At 29.0% G+C, this 19,451-nt stretch overlaps 1 protein-coding gene across 1 annotated transcript in view; it reads left to right on the top strand.

The window, feature by feature from the left end:
• LOC107453531 (sorting nexin-29) overlaps positions 1-16,633 on the top strand; it is a gene marked incomplete in the record, with an annotated part of 40,064 nt that extends 23,431 nt beyond the window's left edge. The window contains 10 exon segments of the mRNA XM_071181672.1: positions 3,577-3,637; positions 5,114-5,242; positions 6,379-6,467; positions 7,589-7,689; positions 10,192-10,308; positions 11,474-11,532; positions 12,301-12,397; positions 12,900-13,040; positions 14,403-14,542; positions 16,392-16,633. Coding sequence (XP_071037773.1) covers positions 3,577-3,637; positions 5,114-5,242; positions 6,379-6,467; positions 7,589-7,689; positions 10,192-10,308; positions 11,474-11,532; positions 12,301-12,397; positions 12,900-13,040; positions 14,403-14,542; positions 16,392-16,485 — 1,028 coding nt within the window.
• Positions 16,634-19,451: the final 2,818 nt, after the last annotated feature.

Here is a 19,451-nt window from a genome sequence, read left to right as displayed (position 1 = left end):
TTTTTCAAGGAGTTTTTAAATTGTAAAGACATACAAGATTATGCTCAACACTGTAAAATTATAATTAAAAAAATTAAATTTTAAAAAATAAACAACAATTGCTGCTTCTAAATTAGAGATGCAACATACAAATATTTGGTATTTAGCCTATACTGCTGAAACCAGAATATTAATTTCGGACGAATAATGGAAGAATCGTCTGCCGAAGACAAAACTTAATTCGTTTACATCCATCTCTCTTGTTTTCTGCCCTGGGAAAGGGTTTATTCGATTAACAAAATAATAATGAAGATAAACAAATTTGTGAAGGGTCCGATTAAAAGAAAAATCATTTTGTGAAGGGTCCGTTTTTAAGTTAAAATATTATGTGAAGGGTCCGGTTTTACGAAAAGATATTTTGTGAAGGGTCCGTTAACGGACCCAAATTTCTTCTAAACAGACCCCTGTTTAATTTTCAAGAAAGCGATCGTAAAAGTGCCCATTTTGCCAAATACACGTATTTGATTAGTGCTGACATCTAGTTTAAAATAAACTATTGCAATTACCTTAAAAATATCCTGATACTGCCATCCGGTGAGTAAAATGAGAAATAAAATGTTATCTGGGCAAAAGAAATTAATTAGTTTTATTCTTATTGGCGCGTTATTACTGAACACTCCAGCCCGAAAATTTCACGAGAGCGAGAAGGGAGGGGTTAAAACATAATTAAGTACTTGCAATCCAAGAAGACCTGCTATACCCGCACATGTGACCTATGATGTCAGCGCCAGCTAATCTTTATCAGCAAAATGAAGAATTAAAGTTGGGCTAAGTTTCTCTAAATAAGTTCGAATATTAATTAACGATTAAATTCGCTGTATCACACATCAAATTTTTTAAATTATAATTCTTTCTCGTCTACATCTTTTACTTAACTTTAATTTATTATTTGTTTCTGTATTATATTGTAACCTTGATATAATTATGTTATGTGTACCTGGTGACTTCCATGCATAATTAGTTTATGTTCCTCATGGCTCATGCCTGTCTTTGTATTAAGTCTCTGTGAAAATATATAGTGAAAGAATTTAGAATACGTCTCTTAAGAGAATCGATACTTGATGGGCTGGACTTACTCTAAATAGAGTGGAAAGAATAGCTGTTAACGTAAATAAATACCATGTTTCAACAACCAATCAGGATCGAGATACCCACACTACGTCACTTGCAGGTATCCCATTAACGTGCCAATGACTTTTTTGAACATTTATTTATTCAATGTTTAAGAATATAAAATAAAAAAAAGCAATCTGTGTTTCTATAAGATGCATTTTTAGTTGATCATCTGAAGATTGTTATCCCAGTATTTGTCTTATCATGTCTGTTGTGTATGTGATCATCTTACCTTGAGTGTAATGTCATTTATGTAAACACCTAATTAAATTGTGACATCAAATTAAATTAAACCACTTTGAGTAAATTTTAAAAATAATTTTTACTTTTGACCTAGTTGAATAAACATTCTTCAATAAGCTTTCTTCGCTCCTGCTAGTTTTATGAAATCAGGATATTGCTGTAATAGGGAGCATAGCGTTTTTTAAAAGCCCTTAAAGGTTACTTTGATTTATGTTTTTTAAAAGCCCTTAAAGGGGCTTTTTTTCAGGGTTTGTAAAAAGTGGTTAATTTATTATCTTTTAAAAGGATATTTTTTTTTTGTCGTATCGATTGTCGTTCGAAATTACAAAAGATGCACGATTATCACAATTTTCTCTGCAGAAACTAGTTATTTTATCATGATTATGTGAAATTTGTGAAAATGTTTTAGAATTTTAATGATTTTATGTTCATAAATGAAGAACTTTAAATGATTGAAAAAAATAATTTTTATTACTGCACAGATCCTAATTATGGTTTTTTTTTTAATTGTTATTAAAACTATCTTTTTAGGGCTTAAAAGGTGCTTTTTTTGTTGAAAAATCTGACTATAATATCCCCAAAGAATGTAAATTTTTCATTTTATCTCTTACCTGTATTTCAGGATTGACCACACAAAAAAATCATGATTTTTTTTACATTTACCAGTCAAATTATCTGATAAAATGTAATAATAGCAATAATTTAAAAACAATAATTGTTCGAGTTGATATTTCTAGCTAAAATGTTTAATATTATTTTTTTATTACCAACTATACTCAGAGTAAATAAAATTATGGTTATATTAGCTCAATTACTAATGCTTGATAACTGTTTGTTTTATATTGAACATTTCTATAAATTTGTAAGAATAGGGGAGCATTTTTTCAATTGGATAGCCAAGATCAGAATACTTAAATGAAAAAAAATATATTCTCAGTTTCTGTGGGCTGAACAAGTTCTTAATTATTGGTATACTCTTGTATCAAGTATTGGGGAAAACTTTGCCTTCGTGGAGGACTTTTTGATAGAACTAACCCGCATTGCATTACATGGAGAGGAAGACCATGAGAACCTCCCACGGTTACCCTGACGGCAAGGGAACTCTAACCCATGATCCGTCTACCACTGAGGATAATTCACATCAGCACTGCGGTTGGTGCAAGTCGGATGCGGAATTCTTATCGACAGGGATTTGAACCCGGTTCGCCTCAATGGAAGGTGAATGCTCTATCCCCATAGCCATCGTGTCTCCTGAAATTTTATAGTACGTTAGGCTGACCACCTAACCAAAACATCTACTCCTGCACCCCAGATCCCAAGGTCAAGAAAACTGAGATGGGCACAGTAGGCCTTGGCCCTCTATGGGCTATCAAGCTACTGAGTGTAGTTTTTTAGTGTATCTAAAATCCCTCTTCGTATCCTAGAAATTACTCCCAATAGAGAATCAGCAACGGTAAATTGTTCATAAATTTGGAGTCAATTTAGTCCTTATATTCTGGACTTCCAGTCCTTAAAGGGGCATAATTTGTATATGTTTATCACCAGTAAATTATTTTACTTACAGCTAATAGAAAATTGTAGTTTAAAAGTTTTATGCCACTCTTATCCGCTTTTACTTTTTATTTTTATTTATTAGTCTATTTTAAGGTGTAATAATTTGCATGCATCTCTCTTTCATAATGTCTTTGGATAAAACTGTGATTATCAATGAAATCAGATCATAAAATCACAACCTAAATAATAAGTTTATGAATAATATTGTTTAAAAAGTATTTTAGACTTGACGTTTTTTTTTATTTAAAAAAAGTGATTTAAATCATAATTTTAATCGTGATTGAAATCATACCAACCCTACCATATTTTATTAAAAATGTAAAAGTATTTTCTTTAAGCTTTGCTAATCTGTTATACATAAATAAGCATGTTTTTAATTCTTGGTCTATGAGTTGAGTCTATGAGTAGTTAGGTATTTACCCTGATTAAAGTTTAGCTATCTACAGTTTAAGATTCCTCATGTTACTAAAAGTATCTGTTTATGAGTGATAATTATTATTTGATATACAAAACGTCAGATGCATTGTGACCTGTCTTCAGTCTAAATGCATTGAAGCTTCGACTGAAAATTTATTTTCAAACCTTTTTTTTTTTTTTATTAATTCTTAATATTTTGTTTTTTAGAAGAATTAAGGGAAGCCTTATTGGCTTTTATGGCTAAAAAAGATGAATATGAGGAGAAAAATGGGTAATTATGTTAGAACACTTTTTTTTTAATATGTTTGATTTTTATGTACTATAATGTATATAAAAACTAATCATGTACAAGACAACTTTTTCAATGATGTATTCATGTTGCACTGTGAAAACCTGATTTTGTTTTTAACATAATTTTAATAGATAAATAATTGCATTGTGCAGCAAAAAATTTTATTAACAAGAAAACATTTTCATTCTTATTATTTTTGTTTTTTGGTATTCAATTTGGTATCAACAGTATATAACTTGATGCTAATTAGATTGTTTTATCTTTATTTTCTACATAAGAGACCTAGTTTTCAGAAAAGAAATTCGGTAATAAAAAAAATATTTGTTAATCAAAAATACTTTCTGAATTCAAGGGCTTCTGAAAAGTGTAATTTGGTGAAATAGCGTCTGTAGCACTTTTAAAAAGTGCTTAAAGGGGCTTTTTTTTATTTACATTTTTTAAAAAGCCCTTAAAGGTGCTTTTTTTATTTGGTGTTTATAAAAAGTGCTTAATTTTTTTATCTTTTAAGAAATTTCTTCTTTGCCGTATCGATTTTCATTCTAAATTACAAAAAAATCATGATTTTTATAATTTTCTCTGCAATATTTATCTGACTAGATCTAAACTAGAGATCAGAGACTAGATCTAAACTTTACATTATCATGATAATGTAAAGTTTTTGAAAATGTTTTTTGAATTTTATTGATTTTATGTTTATAAATTAAGAACTTTAAAAGGATAGAAAAAAACTAATTTTTGTTACTGCACAGATCCTAGTTATGATTTTTTTTTTTTTGGAATTGATTAAAAATATTTTTTGAGTGCTTAAAAGGTGCTTATTTTTTGATGAAAAATCTGGCTACGCACCCTGTAGAAGAGGATTTTATTTCCAATTATCAGAACAGCAAATTCAATTGAGGAATTGAAATTTTTTGTGATGTTATGAATATTTGTGATGTTGAGTTTAGGCTGTATTTGTTATTTTACCAGTCTTGTGTATTTATTTTCCAACTCAAGAGGTAACTTAATGCAGTTACTTCTTTTTATAATAATTTAAAACCCTATGACTTTTTATAGTATTTTTAGGATCTCCATACTCTTTTGTCCATTTTTGCTTTCTGTTAACTAATGTTACTTAAATTGCTAAGATAATAAATCTTCCGTGATAAAAAATCTTGTGTTTATCACTATTATTGCAATTTATGCTTATCACCAACATTATTGTATCTTGAAATTTTCAATACCACTGTAATTTGTATGAAAAAAAATTATCTTACTTTTTAATCTGTTTATAGAAACTAACAATTTATTAGTTTATAAATTGTTAGTTTTTATATGCCAGGTTATAAATTGTTAGTTTCTTGAAACTTTACATTAGAGAAATGCTCATTTTTTTTCAAACATTCTTGAAACAAAAATGGTATATTCTGTGGATGATTTTCAACATTATAAATAAATTTTTGTTACATTCTGTAGAACTTTAACCTCATTGTTGGAGCGAGAAATGGAAATAACTGATGGACTCAGAGCAGAATTAGAAGACACAAAGCGAAACTGTGAAGAAAAAGTTGAGCGCTCAGAAAGCAAATTTCAAACTTTATCCAGGTTGAATTGCACTTTGAAACATACTATTGCATAAGTTATATTCTGTATTGTGAATTTATCTTGTTAATCACAATCAGAAAAATCTGTTCTGTGTGAACCAAATGTACTTAAATTTACAAATTTCACCATTAAAACCTTACCCAAAAGTAAATTACATAGGGATTAAATCTAGCAAAGTCTTTACCTGACCTTGAGAAGAAAAAATTGTTTTAATTTCAATGAAATATTTAAAAATTTAATTGATATTGATAAAAAAAAATTCTTAATTTCAATGATGCATGCATATGTTTTGGGTTATATTAGCTTAAATTCTAATGGTTGTATAAGACTTTAATCTAATGTAGTTAAAACCCATTTGTGTGTTAAACAGTTTAATAATAACTTGTTTGTCATCTATCTAATACTTGTGTTCGGAGAAAATTTCTTTGAAATAATTTAACACTCTTTTAAATTTCGATAACTTTTTTTTCCCTGCAATCCTTTACTCAAATCCGATATTAGATATAACAGTATCATTGATTTATTATAAAAATATTATTTCCTGAATTCTAATACTAAGATATTTTGCCCTTCGTAAATTTCAATTTAATAAAAACTAGTTAAACTAAGTTTTAGTTCTGATATTATTTCATATATTTTGCAATCAGGTATTTAATTTTATCATACTCGAACAACATTTGACAAATTGGTTTCTTAAAATTGGGGGAGATATTATATATTTGTCGTGGAAAATTTATTGTTCTTCAAACTCTTATTAAAGTAAATTATGGGACATCAATTATGATTGTTTTAAAAATAAAATTATTACTATTGTTTTAATATTAGCTCAATAGTATGATGTTTTTCTATGCTTAATTTTTCAAAGTGTGATAGACATTTACCAAATTTTTATAAATCATCTAATTATTTAGAGAGTTAAATATTCATACTGTTTGTGGGACTTTTGTTTTGTTGTGATTTTTTTATTTTGTTTTTAGAAAAACTTTATCTTCCATTATGAATTCCTTTTATTTAATTATAATTTAAGTAATAATACTTCTTAGTTAGTTTATCAAAATTAGTTTTGAATTTATAACTTTATAGCTTATTTTTTACAATTACAATACTTATTATAATTGTATAATTATGATTTTTAGAGAGAATGAGCTACTGAAACATCAACTTAAAAAATATATTACAGCTGTGCAAATGTTGAAACATGATAGTGAAGGTCGGGTACAAGAATGTAAGTGTCTTTGAAAAATTATCTATTGATCTTTCATCTTTGTAAAGGACAATCCCTCAATTTGTGATTACCAGATTTAAGAGCACATAACTGAGTTAAAAAATATTCGAACAGTCCTTATAATTTTTGTGAATAGTTTGGTGTCTTTTACTCCAATTTTCAAAATTTTTTTAGACATTTAATTTTTTTTTAAAAATGTAAAACTTCCTGTAACGGATGTTACATATTGTATTATTTCTATAGCATCTACAGTTATTTTAATTTTTGTGAAAATAAGTTAGGTGTCATTTGCTCCAATTTTTAAAATTTTTTAGATATTTAATTTTTAAAAAAAAAATTTAAACTTGCTGTTACTGATGTTACATATTGGTGTTATTTCTATAATATCTACTGTTCTTTTAATTTTTTTGAAAATAACTTTGGTGTCATTTCTCCAATTTTTAAAATTTTTTTAGATATTGAATTTTTTTTTAAAAGTTTAAAACTTGCTGTTACAGATGTTACATATTGTGTTACTTCTATAACTTCTACTGTTCTTTTAATTTTTGTGAAAATAAGTTTGGTGTCATTAACTCCAATTTTTAAAAATTTAAAACTTGCTGTTACGGATGTTACATATTGTGTTACTTCTATAACATCTGCCGTTTTTTTAATTTTTGTGAAAATAAGTTAGGTATCATTTACTGCAATTTTTTAATTTTTTTAGATATTTAAATTTTTTTTTAAAAATTTTAAACTTGATGTTACAGGTGTTACATATTGTGTTACTTAGCTATAATATATATATATATATGTGTGTGTGTTATGAAACCTAGCTTTTAAGTTTTAAAATATTTCTAACATATGAAAATTATTAAAAATGGGAACAAGTGTAAATATCTCCAAATCTTACTTTAGCAAAAATTATTTGAAATGCTCAATTTTTTTAAAAACTTGGTTATGTGCGTTCAAAATTTGCAATTACAATATTTGAAAATAGAGGAAAATGTTTACAATTTAATCAACTATAATACTTTGAACAATATAAATAAGTACTTTGAATAATATAAGTAAATAAGTACATAATAAATATTTAAAATATTAAGATTTTTATTTATTTCCATGCAATTGTTTTATTTTAGTGACGAGCATGATTGGTGAAATTCATCCTCCCATTCCAGAACCCAAACACTTCATTGATCACCAATATGAAGCATCTGAATATGAAAAAAAACTTGTTCAGGTATGTATTTTTTAGGTGTGTTTTTTTCAGGTATGTATTTTATTTACAGGTTCCTTGTTAACTTATTTATTTTTATCAATATTCTTATGTTACTTTCAATTTACATGCATCTTGGTTTTGTTATATTTAATTGCAACTACACTTGCTTCAATATAAAACAGTATACTCTCGTTATCTCGAACTTCCATACGTTGATAACCTTGTTATGTCAAAAAAATATTTTTCTCCATGGCATTATATATCCACATAATGTTAATTGGAATTCTTATATTGAAGGGTTCCTTTTCAAAAAATTTCTATGTCGAAATTTTTTTTGAAATAGAAAATGAATTTTTTTTGGAAAAATCCCAATGTGAGTTTATTATGAACCAAATCTATTCTATAAAATGCATTACTGTTCTTGTCCTACTTTTGAAAATAAAATTATCATTGTTATATTTAGACTTATAGTCAACTATCATTACATAGATCTTTAATACAGTAGAAGTCCGATAATCCGGCACGTTCGTGACCGGCTCGGTGCCGGACTACCGAAATTTCCGGTCTATCGGGCGGTAATTATACGAACAATTAGGTTAATAATTGAACTAGCAAATACATACAACAAAGTTTATTTTACATCTCATATAATGTATGTACACGTACTGTAAAACATATTTCACTTAGATTTAAAAAAGTCATGAATGTCTTTTTGTTTTCTTGACTTTTGGCATTTTTGGAGTGTTGTATTTTTTACCTGGTTCCAAGATAGTGCAATAGCAGAGACGGCATCTTTTACTATAAACTTTTTTTGAAAATCAGTCACGTCACAGTCGGCATTTAACAGGCCTTGAATAAAAGACCTTCTCTAAAATCATTTAAAATTTTGAATAACCCATGGGTTGAATCAAAGATGTTACGTTAAGTGGGAGCAGAGTAGCAACAATATTTCCAGAAACTGACTCATCTACTGGCGGGTGGGCTTTGCAATTGTTCAAAAGAAGGATGGCTTTACTACCGCGCGCTTCCGGATGATCCCGAACTACCCCGAAAACTTCCGAATAGCTCTCGAGCGTTTTTATTTGCTTTAAAGACACACTTTTGGAGAAAACCAAAATTTTTACAATTTTCCGGAGCGATGCCAGACTATCGGGCATTCTGGACTAATGGACTTCTACTGTAGTAGTTATTCTTATGTTTCATGACTCAACTTTTTAGAGTAATATTTTAAAATATATTTTTTTACTTTTCAGAACATACTTTGTTCTGAACTTGTTATCTTGAAAATCGCTATCTCGAAATTTTTTAACGTCCCTTCAACTTTGAGATATTGAAAGTATACTGTATTATCACAAGTTATTGCTTCAAAGCTTTTCAAAATCTATATATTATTGGGTTATATATAGATTAAAAAATAATAGTCTCTGTAGTAGTTTTTTCCTTATATTTGAGAAAGTACATTCTATTATTTAAATATGCTATCATCAAAGTGGTATATAGGTTTTATAGATCTTAGAACGAAAGTGTAATTTTCACATTTTATATGCAGTTTAAAAAAAAAACTCTTTTTAAATCATAATTTGCTATTTGATTCTTGAAATGTCCATTTTCATAAATCTTACTAAATTATTAACTCCAGTAGTTTCATTAGTGCTTATTTTATTGTTAGTGAAAACACAATGCTTATTGAGTTGTTATATCATTTGAGTTGAAAGCATTATTGCAATGAAAAATAATGGACTATAACAAATGTATGTTAAAAAAATTTCTTTGTTTATTTCTTTATTAACTAAAAAATACATGTTTTTTAAGGAATTTTGACCGAGGTTCTCTGCAATCTTGGGTCTCAGAACAACTGTTATATTGTCTAACTATTATTTTTATAACTGTCGTTGAACAGCCAACCCAATTTGGGCTTATGACTACTAATGTTCAACTATGTAACCTTGTTATTTTGAACCCAATCCAGAAAGCGAGGGAACTCCTGTATCATGTATTAGGGAAAATTTTGCCTTCGTGGTAGACTTTTTGATGAAACAAACCCTTATTTGCGTTACATGTAGAGGAAGACCACGAGAACCTTCTATGGTTAGCCTGATGGCAAGGAGACACTAACCTATGATGCATCTACCACTGAGGATATTTCATATCAGCAGTGTGATTGGTGAAAGGCGGATGCGGAATTCATATCGAACAGCCATCGCCGGGATTCGAACCCGGATCAAATCATTGAAAGGCGAACGCTCTATCCCCTGAGCCACCGCGGCTCTCCAGGACAACCGTTGATAAACTCCTTACCTTGATTGCGACTCTAGTGGTCTTTCAAAGTTTTAAGTCTAATTATATGAAAATATTCATGAAGTGTCAGGCAAAGTAAAATTTTGTCCTAGATTGTAGCGTAAAATTAATTTCTGAAATGCAGTAGTTAAGATATTGTGTTTTGTTGAGTCTATCATAAATTTTTGTCAAATATTTTTTTCTGTTGTTGTCTTACATTAATTAAGTTCTTTTATTGATGAATAGGTTGCTGAAATGCATGGTGAGTTAATTGAGTTCAACGAACGTCTTCATCGAGCACTACTACAACGAGAAAACTTTATTAGGAGACTGAAGGAAGATTTAGTAGAATTAAGGGGACCAGTGAGTAGTTTAAAATTACAGAGTAGTAGTTAAATATTTCTATGAATTATAAAACTGTTGTTATACATTTTATTATCAATGAAATTAAAAATTTTGTAATAAAGAGATGTTCAAGTAATACGTAAGCGCCTAATGGGGGAAAGAGATATATGAGTAATGCTTAAATAAGTTATTAAAATACTCTTATTTCAAAAAAAAAATTAAAATGCAAAAAATAAATAAATAAGAACAAAACGGGAAATAAATATTATGTCTGGAAACATTTTAAATATGAAGGAAATTCGGGGAAATATAAGTGCTGGAAAAAACTCCCTCAAAGAGTTTTAGGTCTATAGTTTGTCTACGGCGAGAACTTCCCTCACCACAAAGTCTGAGGCCGTCTGCTGCTATGGAAACAAGAATGGTGCATCGTAGGGAAGGTAGCTTCTCTTCACTCACAATAGACCGAAGAAAAAAAATTACCTTTCTCTCGCAGACTCTAGCCAAAACCTGTCCTAAATAATGACCGCACGCCCCTGCTTGAAGTAGTTATACCTCGTTACCCATAGTCACCGCCGCAGGTTCAGACGAATGGCTAGGAGAGTTCTTTAGACAAAGTTGAGTGTTGACTTACAGAAGGATTCCTAAAAAGTATTCTACTCAAAATATTATAAAATGAATGAAAAAGTTAATTTTGTTTGGGACAAAGCTACAACTTTAATTTGAATTCAATCCTAAAATTAGATTACTACAGTAAAAGTCATGGATATAGCTGAAAAGAAGGATGGAGGTTGTTGCATGAAAGGGTTTTGTAATTTGCTTACTTTTGCTGACAAGGCCCAGAGGGAGTCCAAAATTGTCAAATATATGATTACATAATATTTATTTGAATGACTTCTTATAAATTTTTAATACATTGGCTTCCATTTAATTTAGTTTGAGAATTAGGTAACTCTTTGTATCCTACATACTTTTCAATGAAACAAACTAGTTTATTTAAAATTATTGTAGAAAAAAACTGATATATTTGCAGTTGGTCAGAGAAGTTAAACATTTAAAAATTGAGTATCTTACTTTATTGAAATTTAAAGAGTTTCTTTTTCTCTTAGTTTTATTGCCTTTATTTTTGTTTTGTATTGAAATTATATTTCTTTACTGTAACTGATATTCTTTTCTTTAAACTTAGCTTCTTGATGATAATCAAACATCAGATGATGATCTAAGCATCACATCTGACTATGATGCGTAAGTGAATATATTGACATATTTTTGACTTGCTTATTTGGATATTTTGCATGTGTTATACAATTTTAAAATTTTACTTGTTCATATGCAATGGTATCTAATAAAAATTATAATTCCCATTTTGTATATTTGTTTAAAAATATTTTAAAGATTTTTTTTTTACTGTTTTACTAACTTTAATACTCATACTAACTTTACTAGTGCTAGGTTAATTTATTTATGCTTTTAAGACAAAAAACCTTTGAAATTTTTTTTATTTTTCACAATAAATAGGAATTTGTTTTACTGTTAGATTCAGAATGTTAATGTTAGATAAGGGCAATGTTAGATTCAGAAAATGATGCTCAGATTTTCACAAAGTCACAAAAACCTAATATGTTGCAAAAAGCCGCAATGGCTCAGGGGATAGAGTGTTTTCATTCCAATGAGGTGAACTAAGTTCAAATCCCAGCAATGGCTGGATACATATTCCGCATCTGGCCTGCACCTACCACAGTACAGACATGAAATATCTTGGGTCGGCTGTTCAACAGTGGTTAAAAAGTAAAATGAAATCTGTTACAAAAAGATTGGACAGTCCATTGGTTTAACTCATTGTGACTATTTAAAAGAAATTTGCATCCATTTAATGTTAAGACAATTATGCTAAAAATCCCACTATGACATATATGTCAATTTTTAAAAGCTATTATAGAAAAAAATGCAGAAATACTTTTGCTATTTATTAGAAGCCTACTAACTGTTGAAACAACTTCTAATTATGTTTAGGTCTTCTCAAAGTGCAGCTTCTAGGCCTTTGATAAACGTGTGGATACCATCAGCATTTCTTACTGGAAAGACTGCCGATATTCATCATGTTTATCAGGTATGGATTCTTTCTCAGATAGATTTTACTTATTGAACAATGTGTCTGGGCAGAGAAACCAGTCAATTGCGGCTCATTATTTCACTGTTCTATAAAGTAAATTATTTAAATAAATATGTCAAAAAGTTTCCATCTTTTTTTTTTGTTGACCCAATATTTTGTTGACCCAATATATTTGTTGATACAATATCTGTTCAGAAAGCCTCAAATTTATATATAAACAATGCTTAATCCCCCTTGATCCTTAATAATTTATAGGTTTTTCTAATTTGTAGCTTGCAGACTTAAAAAAAAGACATGACATCTTTTTTCCATATTTTCATTGCACAAACTTTGAAGTTAATTCACTTAATCACAAAAATGTCAACTATATCATTCAACCTCCTAGCTCTATCCGTATAGCAATCTTATTATATCAGATATAACTATTATACATTATCTGAAATAATAAAGTGCATTTTAAAAAAAGATACTATTATCAATTTTAAATTTTTTTATTTAGGTTTATGTTCGCATAAGGGATGATGAATGGAATGTTTATCGAAGATATGCCCAGTTTTATGCTTTTCACAAACTGTTGAAGAAGAAAGACCCTATTGTAAATACTTTCGACTTTCCACCCAAAAAAACTATAGGAAAAAAGGTGATTAAAAAATCTTTTTTATACTTTAAAGTTTATTGATTTAAAAAAAAAAAACTCAAAATATCTATGTTTAAGAATTTATTTAAAAGTACTTGAAAACAGAATGGAAAGGAATATTTCGAATTAAAGAAAAGGTAATAGACTAGTATAATAAACAAGGACAAAAAAGGGGAAGAAATTTCTAAGAAGAAAAAGCTATATGTATGTATGTATGTATATATATAACCATTTTCATGATAAGCAGGGTTCATAGTTTTTATCTGTTATATATGATTATCTTATCTGTTATTTTCTATTATGTAAATGCATTAATTCTTTTTTTCTTATCTCCAGAAAATATTTCTTAAAAGGGAGGGGGTTGTCAAGAAATTAATATAAAATGTTTAATTTTTCTGTTATTGAAATAGCAAGTATGATAGAACAAATTTTTGACATGGAAATTTGGAAGTCTTGAGTTCTAATGACCCATTAGCAGAATTACTGAAAAGAAAATATTTTTTGAAAATCTTCCATTTGGTGCTATGCATTTTAAAACTGTTGAAATGTAGAATCCACTATTACCTCACACTAACATTTTATGTTCTATATACCAATATTGATTTGCAACTGATATAAAACAATGACTCTTATCTATAGAGCAATCACTTTTTATCTTTGCATGCATGCAAATAAATATAGTAGAAGATCTTTATGATGTAAAACTTGAAAACTTTACGTTTCATATGATTTTTAAATCATAAAAAACTTTTCATGTGTCTTTAAACTGACCTACTAAACATGGCAGTAATATTAGTCAGGAATAGATCAATCATAAAATTCTTTAAAATAATTCTTAAAGGTAAATGCTTAACTCAAAAATATGCATTTAAATATGTATTATTTACAAAAAATAAGATTGAAATTTTCTAATTTATCAATTTTGGTATGCTTAACTTTTAAAATCTTAATATTTAAAAAAAAAATTAAACAAATAATGTAAAAAGTTAATAATTCTTGCTTCATTGCAGAAATTTCTTTAAAGCAATTTCAATACCTAAAGTTCAGCACCTGTTATGTTAATGTTGAATTGCAATTTATAGGATTGTGTTGTTGTTAAGTCAGAGGGGGTGCGATTGTTCTTGTTTTCCAATGGCCCATTTATGACTGAGGATTGGACTTCTGCCCCACCTATGTGTCACACCCGTTTATAGGGGGACCCATTCATAAACCCATTCTTCCACAGATATTAATTTTGAACTAAACCATAGAACGATCAGTCTCCAATTGCTATAGAATTACTTTATAAAGATCTTCTAGTGTATTTCTACTTATCAAATTATTTTCTTATAGAGCCTTGTGTAATAATTAATGTGTGCTTAACAGGATGCAAAAATTGTGGAATTGAGAAGAAAGCGCCTGCAGCACTATCTTCGCTGTGTCCTAAATTGGTTGTTGCAGTCCAACTCAGACCTTCTCAGCAACCCAGACAAGGAAACTTTCATTTCTATTCTGCCATTCTTCAGGTAACATTTTAATTCTATTTACACTACACAGGGAAAAACCTGGAAAATACAGGTATTTTAAAACTCACCTAAAATAACAGGGAAAATGCAGGGAATTTTTATTTTTCTTTACAAGCTGGAGAAATACAGGGAACTTTGTTTATTCTTGTTTTTAAAAAAAAAATGGTGACCGCTCAAAGCAGATACTTTATGTTAGGGGTGCACAACCTTTTTGAGTGAAGGGCCAATTGCACAGCATGTTGACTAACGAGGGACCGCATGTGTATTTTAAAATGTTTGCGGCAAATATGATAGTTTTTATCTTAAAATTGGTGTTGTAAACGCTAACTATTTTTAATTATTAGAATTCATTCAGATTTATGACGAAATTGGCAAAAATGAAGCACGTCAAAAAGTGATAAATTAAATATGCTATTTATAACTCCACGATTTGTAATATTGTAACGAGACTTCTAAAACCACTTGAAAATTGGTAGTTATAAATGCCAAGAAAAAAACACACTGGAAACATCACATGGATTTATAATAAAATTGGCAAAAATAATGCGAACCAAAAACTTATGACTCAAATTCGAAACTCGCACATCGTAATATCGTGTTAAAAACATTGGGTTTTTTAAAACCATACAGAATTTCATAAAAATAACCGTTGAAAAAAGTGATCGAAGAACAACAAAGACTTACAATAGAATCAGTGCAAACTTAACACATTAAAAAGTCATGTTGCAATTCAAAATTTTCCTTTTTTTAAAAAAATTTTTCAAAAAAAATAATTGTGTTCAAAAATTCTCTGAGATATTTAAGGATGATATTTCAACTATGCTTAACTATTTAATTTACTGTAGCTTTATTTGAGTACGCTCGGCTATTTCTTTTTCTCTCTTTAAGTTTTTCCAGCAATTAAAACTGGTATAGTTAGCCAAATATAGATCACACAAGGTCAGAGTTATTGTGTTTCCTCTTAATGTATTGTGTGCAATATGTACAGGAAATTTCTTTTTCCAGTTTTGAGTGGCAACCCTGATTTGATATTTCTATCCTGTGTAAAAATTAGGGTGTCTAGATTTTTCAATATTGGTCCTAGCTAGAAATGAATCTTGTTCCAATATTGAAAGTCATTCTAGGGCCAATATTGAGAATTAAACTAATTAAGTTTACAGAAACACTCGATAAAATTTTTTTGTTGTAAGGAACGTGTGGTTTATATATCAGATAGGTTCTGAATTGTAGATTTGTTTACATATAAACATGCATACATATAAACATTCTGCTTGATTTATATAGATTAACAATAATATAGTGAAATGAATCATCAACGCTTGAAGAAAGGTATGGTAAAAATAAAACAATATAAAAATATAAAAGATAAGAAATTAACACATCCTCTACTATAGAAAACACTATCTATTGTAAATAAATAAATTTGAATCTATGTTTATTAATATCCAAATTAACTGTTAACTCTTTATCATTTTTACATTGATCTATATTTTGTTACCCAATTGAAATTTATCAATTTTGACGCTAATATATTTTATAATTATCGTTATTCATAGTATTCTCGATATTATTGTATTCAATATATTATGTTGTTTTCGTAATATTATAATATTCTATAATAATGGTTTGCTAATGATTGTGGTATTATTATATTCCATATTTATAGTTGATAATGATTACATTATCACCATGCATTCGGCTTTTTCCATAAGATATCGTGATCAGATTCATGATATATTGTCAGAATATTTCTTGAAATATTGTTATTGCAATTGTTAAAAATATCAATATTCCACAATGTATTTGTCCAGCTCTTTTTGAAGCATTAACTTGTTTAAATTTTTTTCAGTGATTCAGTAAACGTGGAAAGAAAAAGGCATGACGCGAGAAACCGCGAGCCAACTTTATCTTTAGAACAAGATCAGCACTACACTGGACTCTAACATTCCTTTCTCGTGTATTGATTATGTTATATAAATATACATTTCTATATATGTATACATACTTATATATATATATATATTTGATCTTTTTTTATTTTATTTTCATTTAACCCTATTGTTGATGAAAATTCACTGCCTGTATAAATTTTGTTGTTCTTTTTTTTTAGATGTTATTTATTTATGTCATTAAATTATTGCCTGTAGAAATGATAATAAAAAAAATCATTGTCCATATGAATTTACTATGCAAATTGTATGTAGGCCTAATCATGCCTGATAATGAATAAAAATTGAAATGACATTTTTGTTACTAAATGGAGATTCTTATTTATTGTTTGTCGTAATTCACTCTCTCAACACGACAAAGTATTTAAAATTAAACTGATGGTTCTTAAATGCTTGTAGCTTCAGTTTTTCTGAACTGATTTGTATGAAATTTCAAATACATGTTATGTTGATCACATCATGAATTGTTTAAATCAGTTAAAATTTAAAATTCTGCCAACTTGGGGCACTCTGACAAAGAAAAAAGAATGATATCAATAAAAAAAAAAACTAGGAATAACTGAATACTATTACTAATTTAACACCTGTGTGCTCTAAGCATATGCATTGTTGATCAACAGTAAGCTGGAAGGGTACCCACCATGGTAATAACTTATATATATTATGATTTTTGATGTACTGCGCCATCTAATGACGAAATTTAAAACCATTTTTTCAAATGGAAACTTTTAGCTGTATGATCTACATAATGTGTATTACACTGATGTTTAAAATTAAGAGAATTTTTATAGGTTGAAAGTTAAAGGTTAATTTAATGGTAAAATATAGGCCTTTTTGTATATACAAGTAACACACAAAAAAGAAATTGATAATAATTAACCCTTTGTACCCCAACTAATTTTGCTGAAAGAATTGGCTAATTCTTTTTTTTAATTTTTATTTATATTACAATATGACAGACTGCCCTAAAGACTAACGCTCTTGGAATTAGCTGTTAGTTGCTTTATACCATACCACGGGAACGGGTATCTGAAGATACTATTCCACTATTTTTGGGAGATAGATGTGAAAAGTTCTGAACAAGGTTACTATTTGACTATCGTATGACAAAAACATTTCTTTCATAATCTTTATGTGCATTTTTTTAACATTAAATGTTTCATAAATTTGTTGATATTTCTCTCTTTTGCGTGAATAGTTTGTACTTTTTGAGGCATTTTGCTGCAATATATTTAATTAGCTGGAATAACGAAAGGTATAATAGCAGATGATAAAGCGAAGTGAGTGACTCAAAAAAATTCAATGTTTGCATTTGGCTCGCAGTAAGGGTTGTTTCAATTTCAGGAGCGGAGACATTTCTCCTCTTACTGCCGCACTTAAATGAACTCTTCGTCCGAGGAGGTGGAGCCAAGTGCCAACTCCTGGTGAACGAACTATATATGCTGAGAACATAAAAAATTTTCAGAATTTTTTTAGTTAAACAGGCACTTTCTTTATGAAGTGTAATATTTAAAGCGATAATTTAAAATATTTTATTTAAATTACCATACAGTTAAAAAAAATTGATTCTGCAATAAAAAATAATAACTTCCTAATAAATAGATTTCAAGATTACATACTATACGACGGATCGAACTCTCGCTCTTAGGACTTGCAGATTGGAGTCTCAAACTTTTTAGTCATTGCGGATTTTCCTGGGGCGCACCCTATTAAACCCCATTTTTGCAGCTTGGTGATGTAGTTTAGTAAGTTTGAACGATATGTCTAACCACGTATCAGAATTATAGTTTAATGTAGAAAGATGTAGGCCATTATGTATATCTAGAACATGAGGAATAGTCTTTTATTATAAAGGGAATATTGACATTACAGTTAGGCCACATTTTGGCCCAACTAATATTTCTATAATTTTGCAACTTGTCCTCATGTTTAAGTATATTGACATAACAAATAGGACCGAGTTTGGAAATCATTGGTTAATATAAGAAATGAGTTTTTATGCTGCCTAACTCTAGATCAGTTGTGGGTGTATCCTCCGATATACTTTGCTCATCTTCGCTATCATCGGACATTAAATCAGACATAGAAATAATTCAAAAGTAATGAGATGCATGTTACAGCTCAGAGAGGCGTCTATAGCAGCAGCGTCAGACTTGCAATTATTATAATTATCATATTTTCAATCCTCTCTTACAAATACAATAAAATAGAAAAAGACGAACGTCTGAACAGCTACCGAAAGCTTTTAAATAAATCTATCGCTCCTATTTTCAAAAAAATGAAAACTGAGAAAATGTTGGTTTGTTGAGAAAAAATTTTTTTGATCTGTCAGAAAAACGTAAAGTAGGATTTTCTTAAAAAGGGTGACTTAAGATCCGGGATTGCATTTGTATNAGAAATTTCCTAATTATTGAGAGACTTAGTCGTTAATTTATACAGTCAGATTCTTTATTTGAGAAAAAAAAATCCGGCGTCCGTAATGTAACTCTCTACATACTGTTCGCCGTAATGTTTACTCCCTATTAAAGAGGACATTCTTTTCAGCGTCAGGTCACGTTGACAACAAACACGTAATTTTTTCACTCCTCAAAAGATGGCAGCACTGCGCAACTTTGCCATATTCCGAGGTTTGCTTTGATCATTCACCGGACTAGTTATCAAATTATATATATATATATATATATATATATATCGTTTGTGCCGTGCATTACGAGAAAAGCGCCCGGAATACGAGCAAAGACATGAAAAAGTTATTCTTCTGAATGAAAACGCTAGGCCTGATGTTCTCAAAAGTCGTAAAAAATTTTTTGGAAAAGTTCAAGTGGGATATTTCAGCGCACCCGCCTTATTCGTCGGACATTGCTCCTTCTGATTACTGGTTGTTCCGTCGGGTGCAGCACGATTTGGCAGGTCATCGGTTCACTTCTTTCGCAGAAATCGAAAATTGGCTCCTAACTTAA

The sequence above is a fragment of the Parasteatoda tepidariorum genome, chromosome 6, assembly GCF_043381705.1.
Source record: "Parasteatoda tepidariorum isolate YZ-2023 chromosome 6, CAS_Ptep_4.0, whole genome shotgun sequence".
NCBI lineage: Eukaryota > Metazoa > Arthropoda > Arachnida > Araneae > Theridiidae > Parasteatoda > Parasteatoda tepidariorum.
The sequence above is the reverse complement of the archived record's forward strand: the minus strand, read 5'-3'. Positions and strand labels throughout refer to the sequence as shown.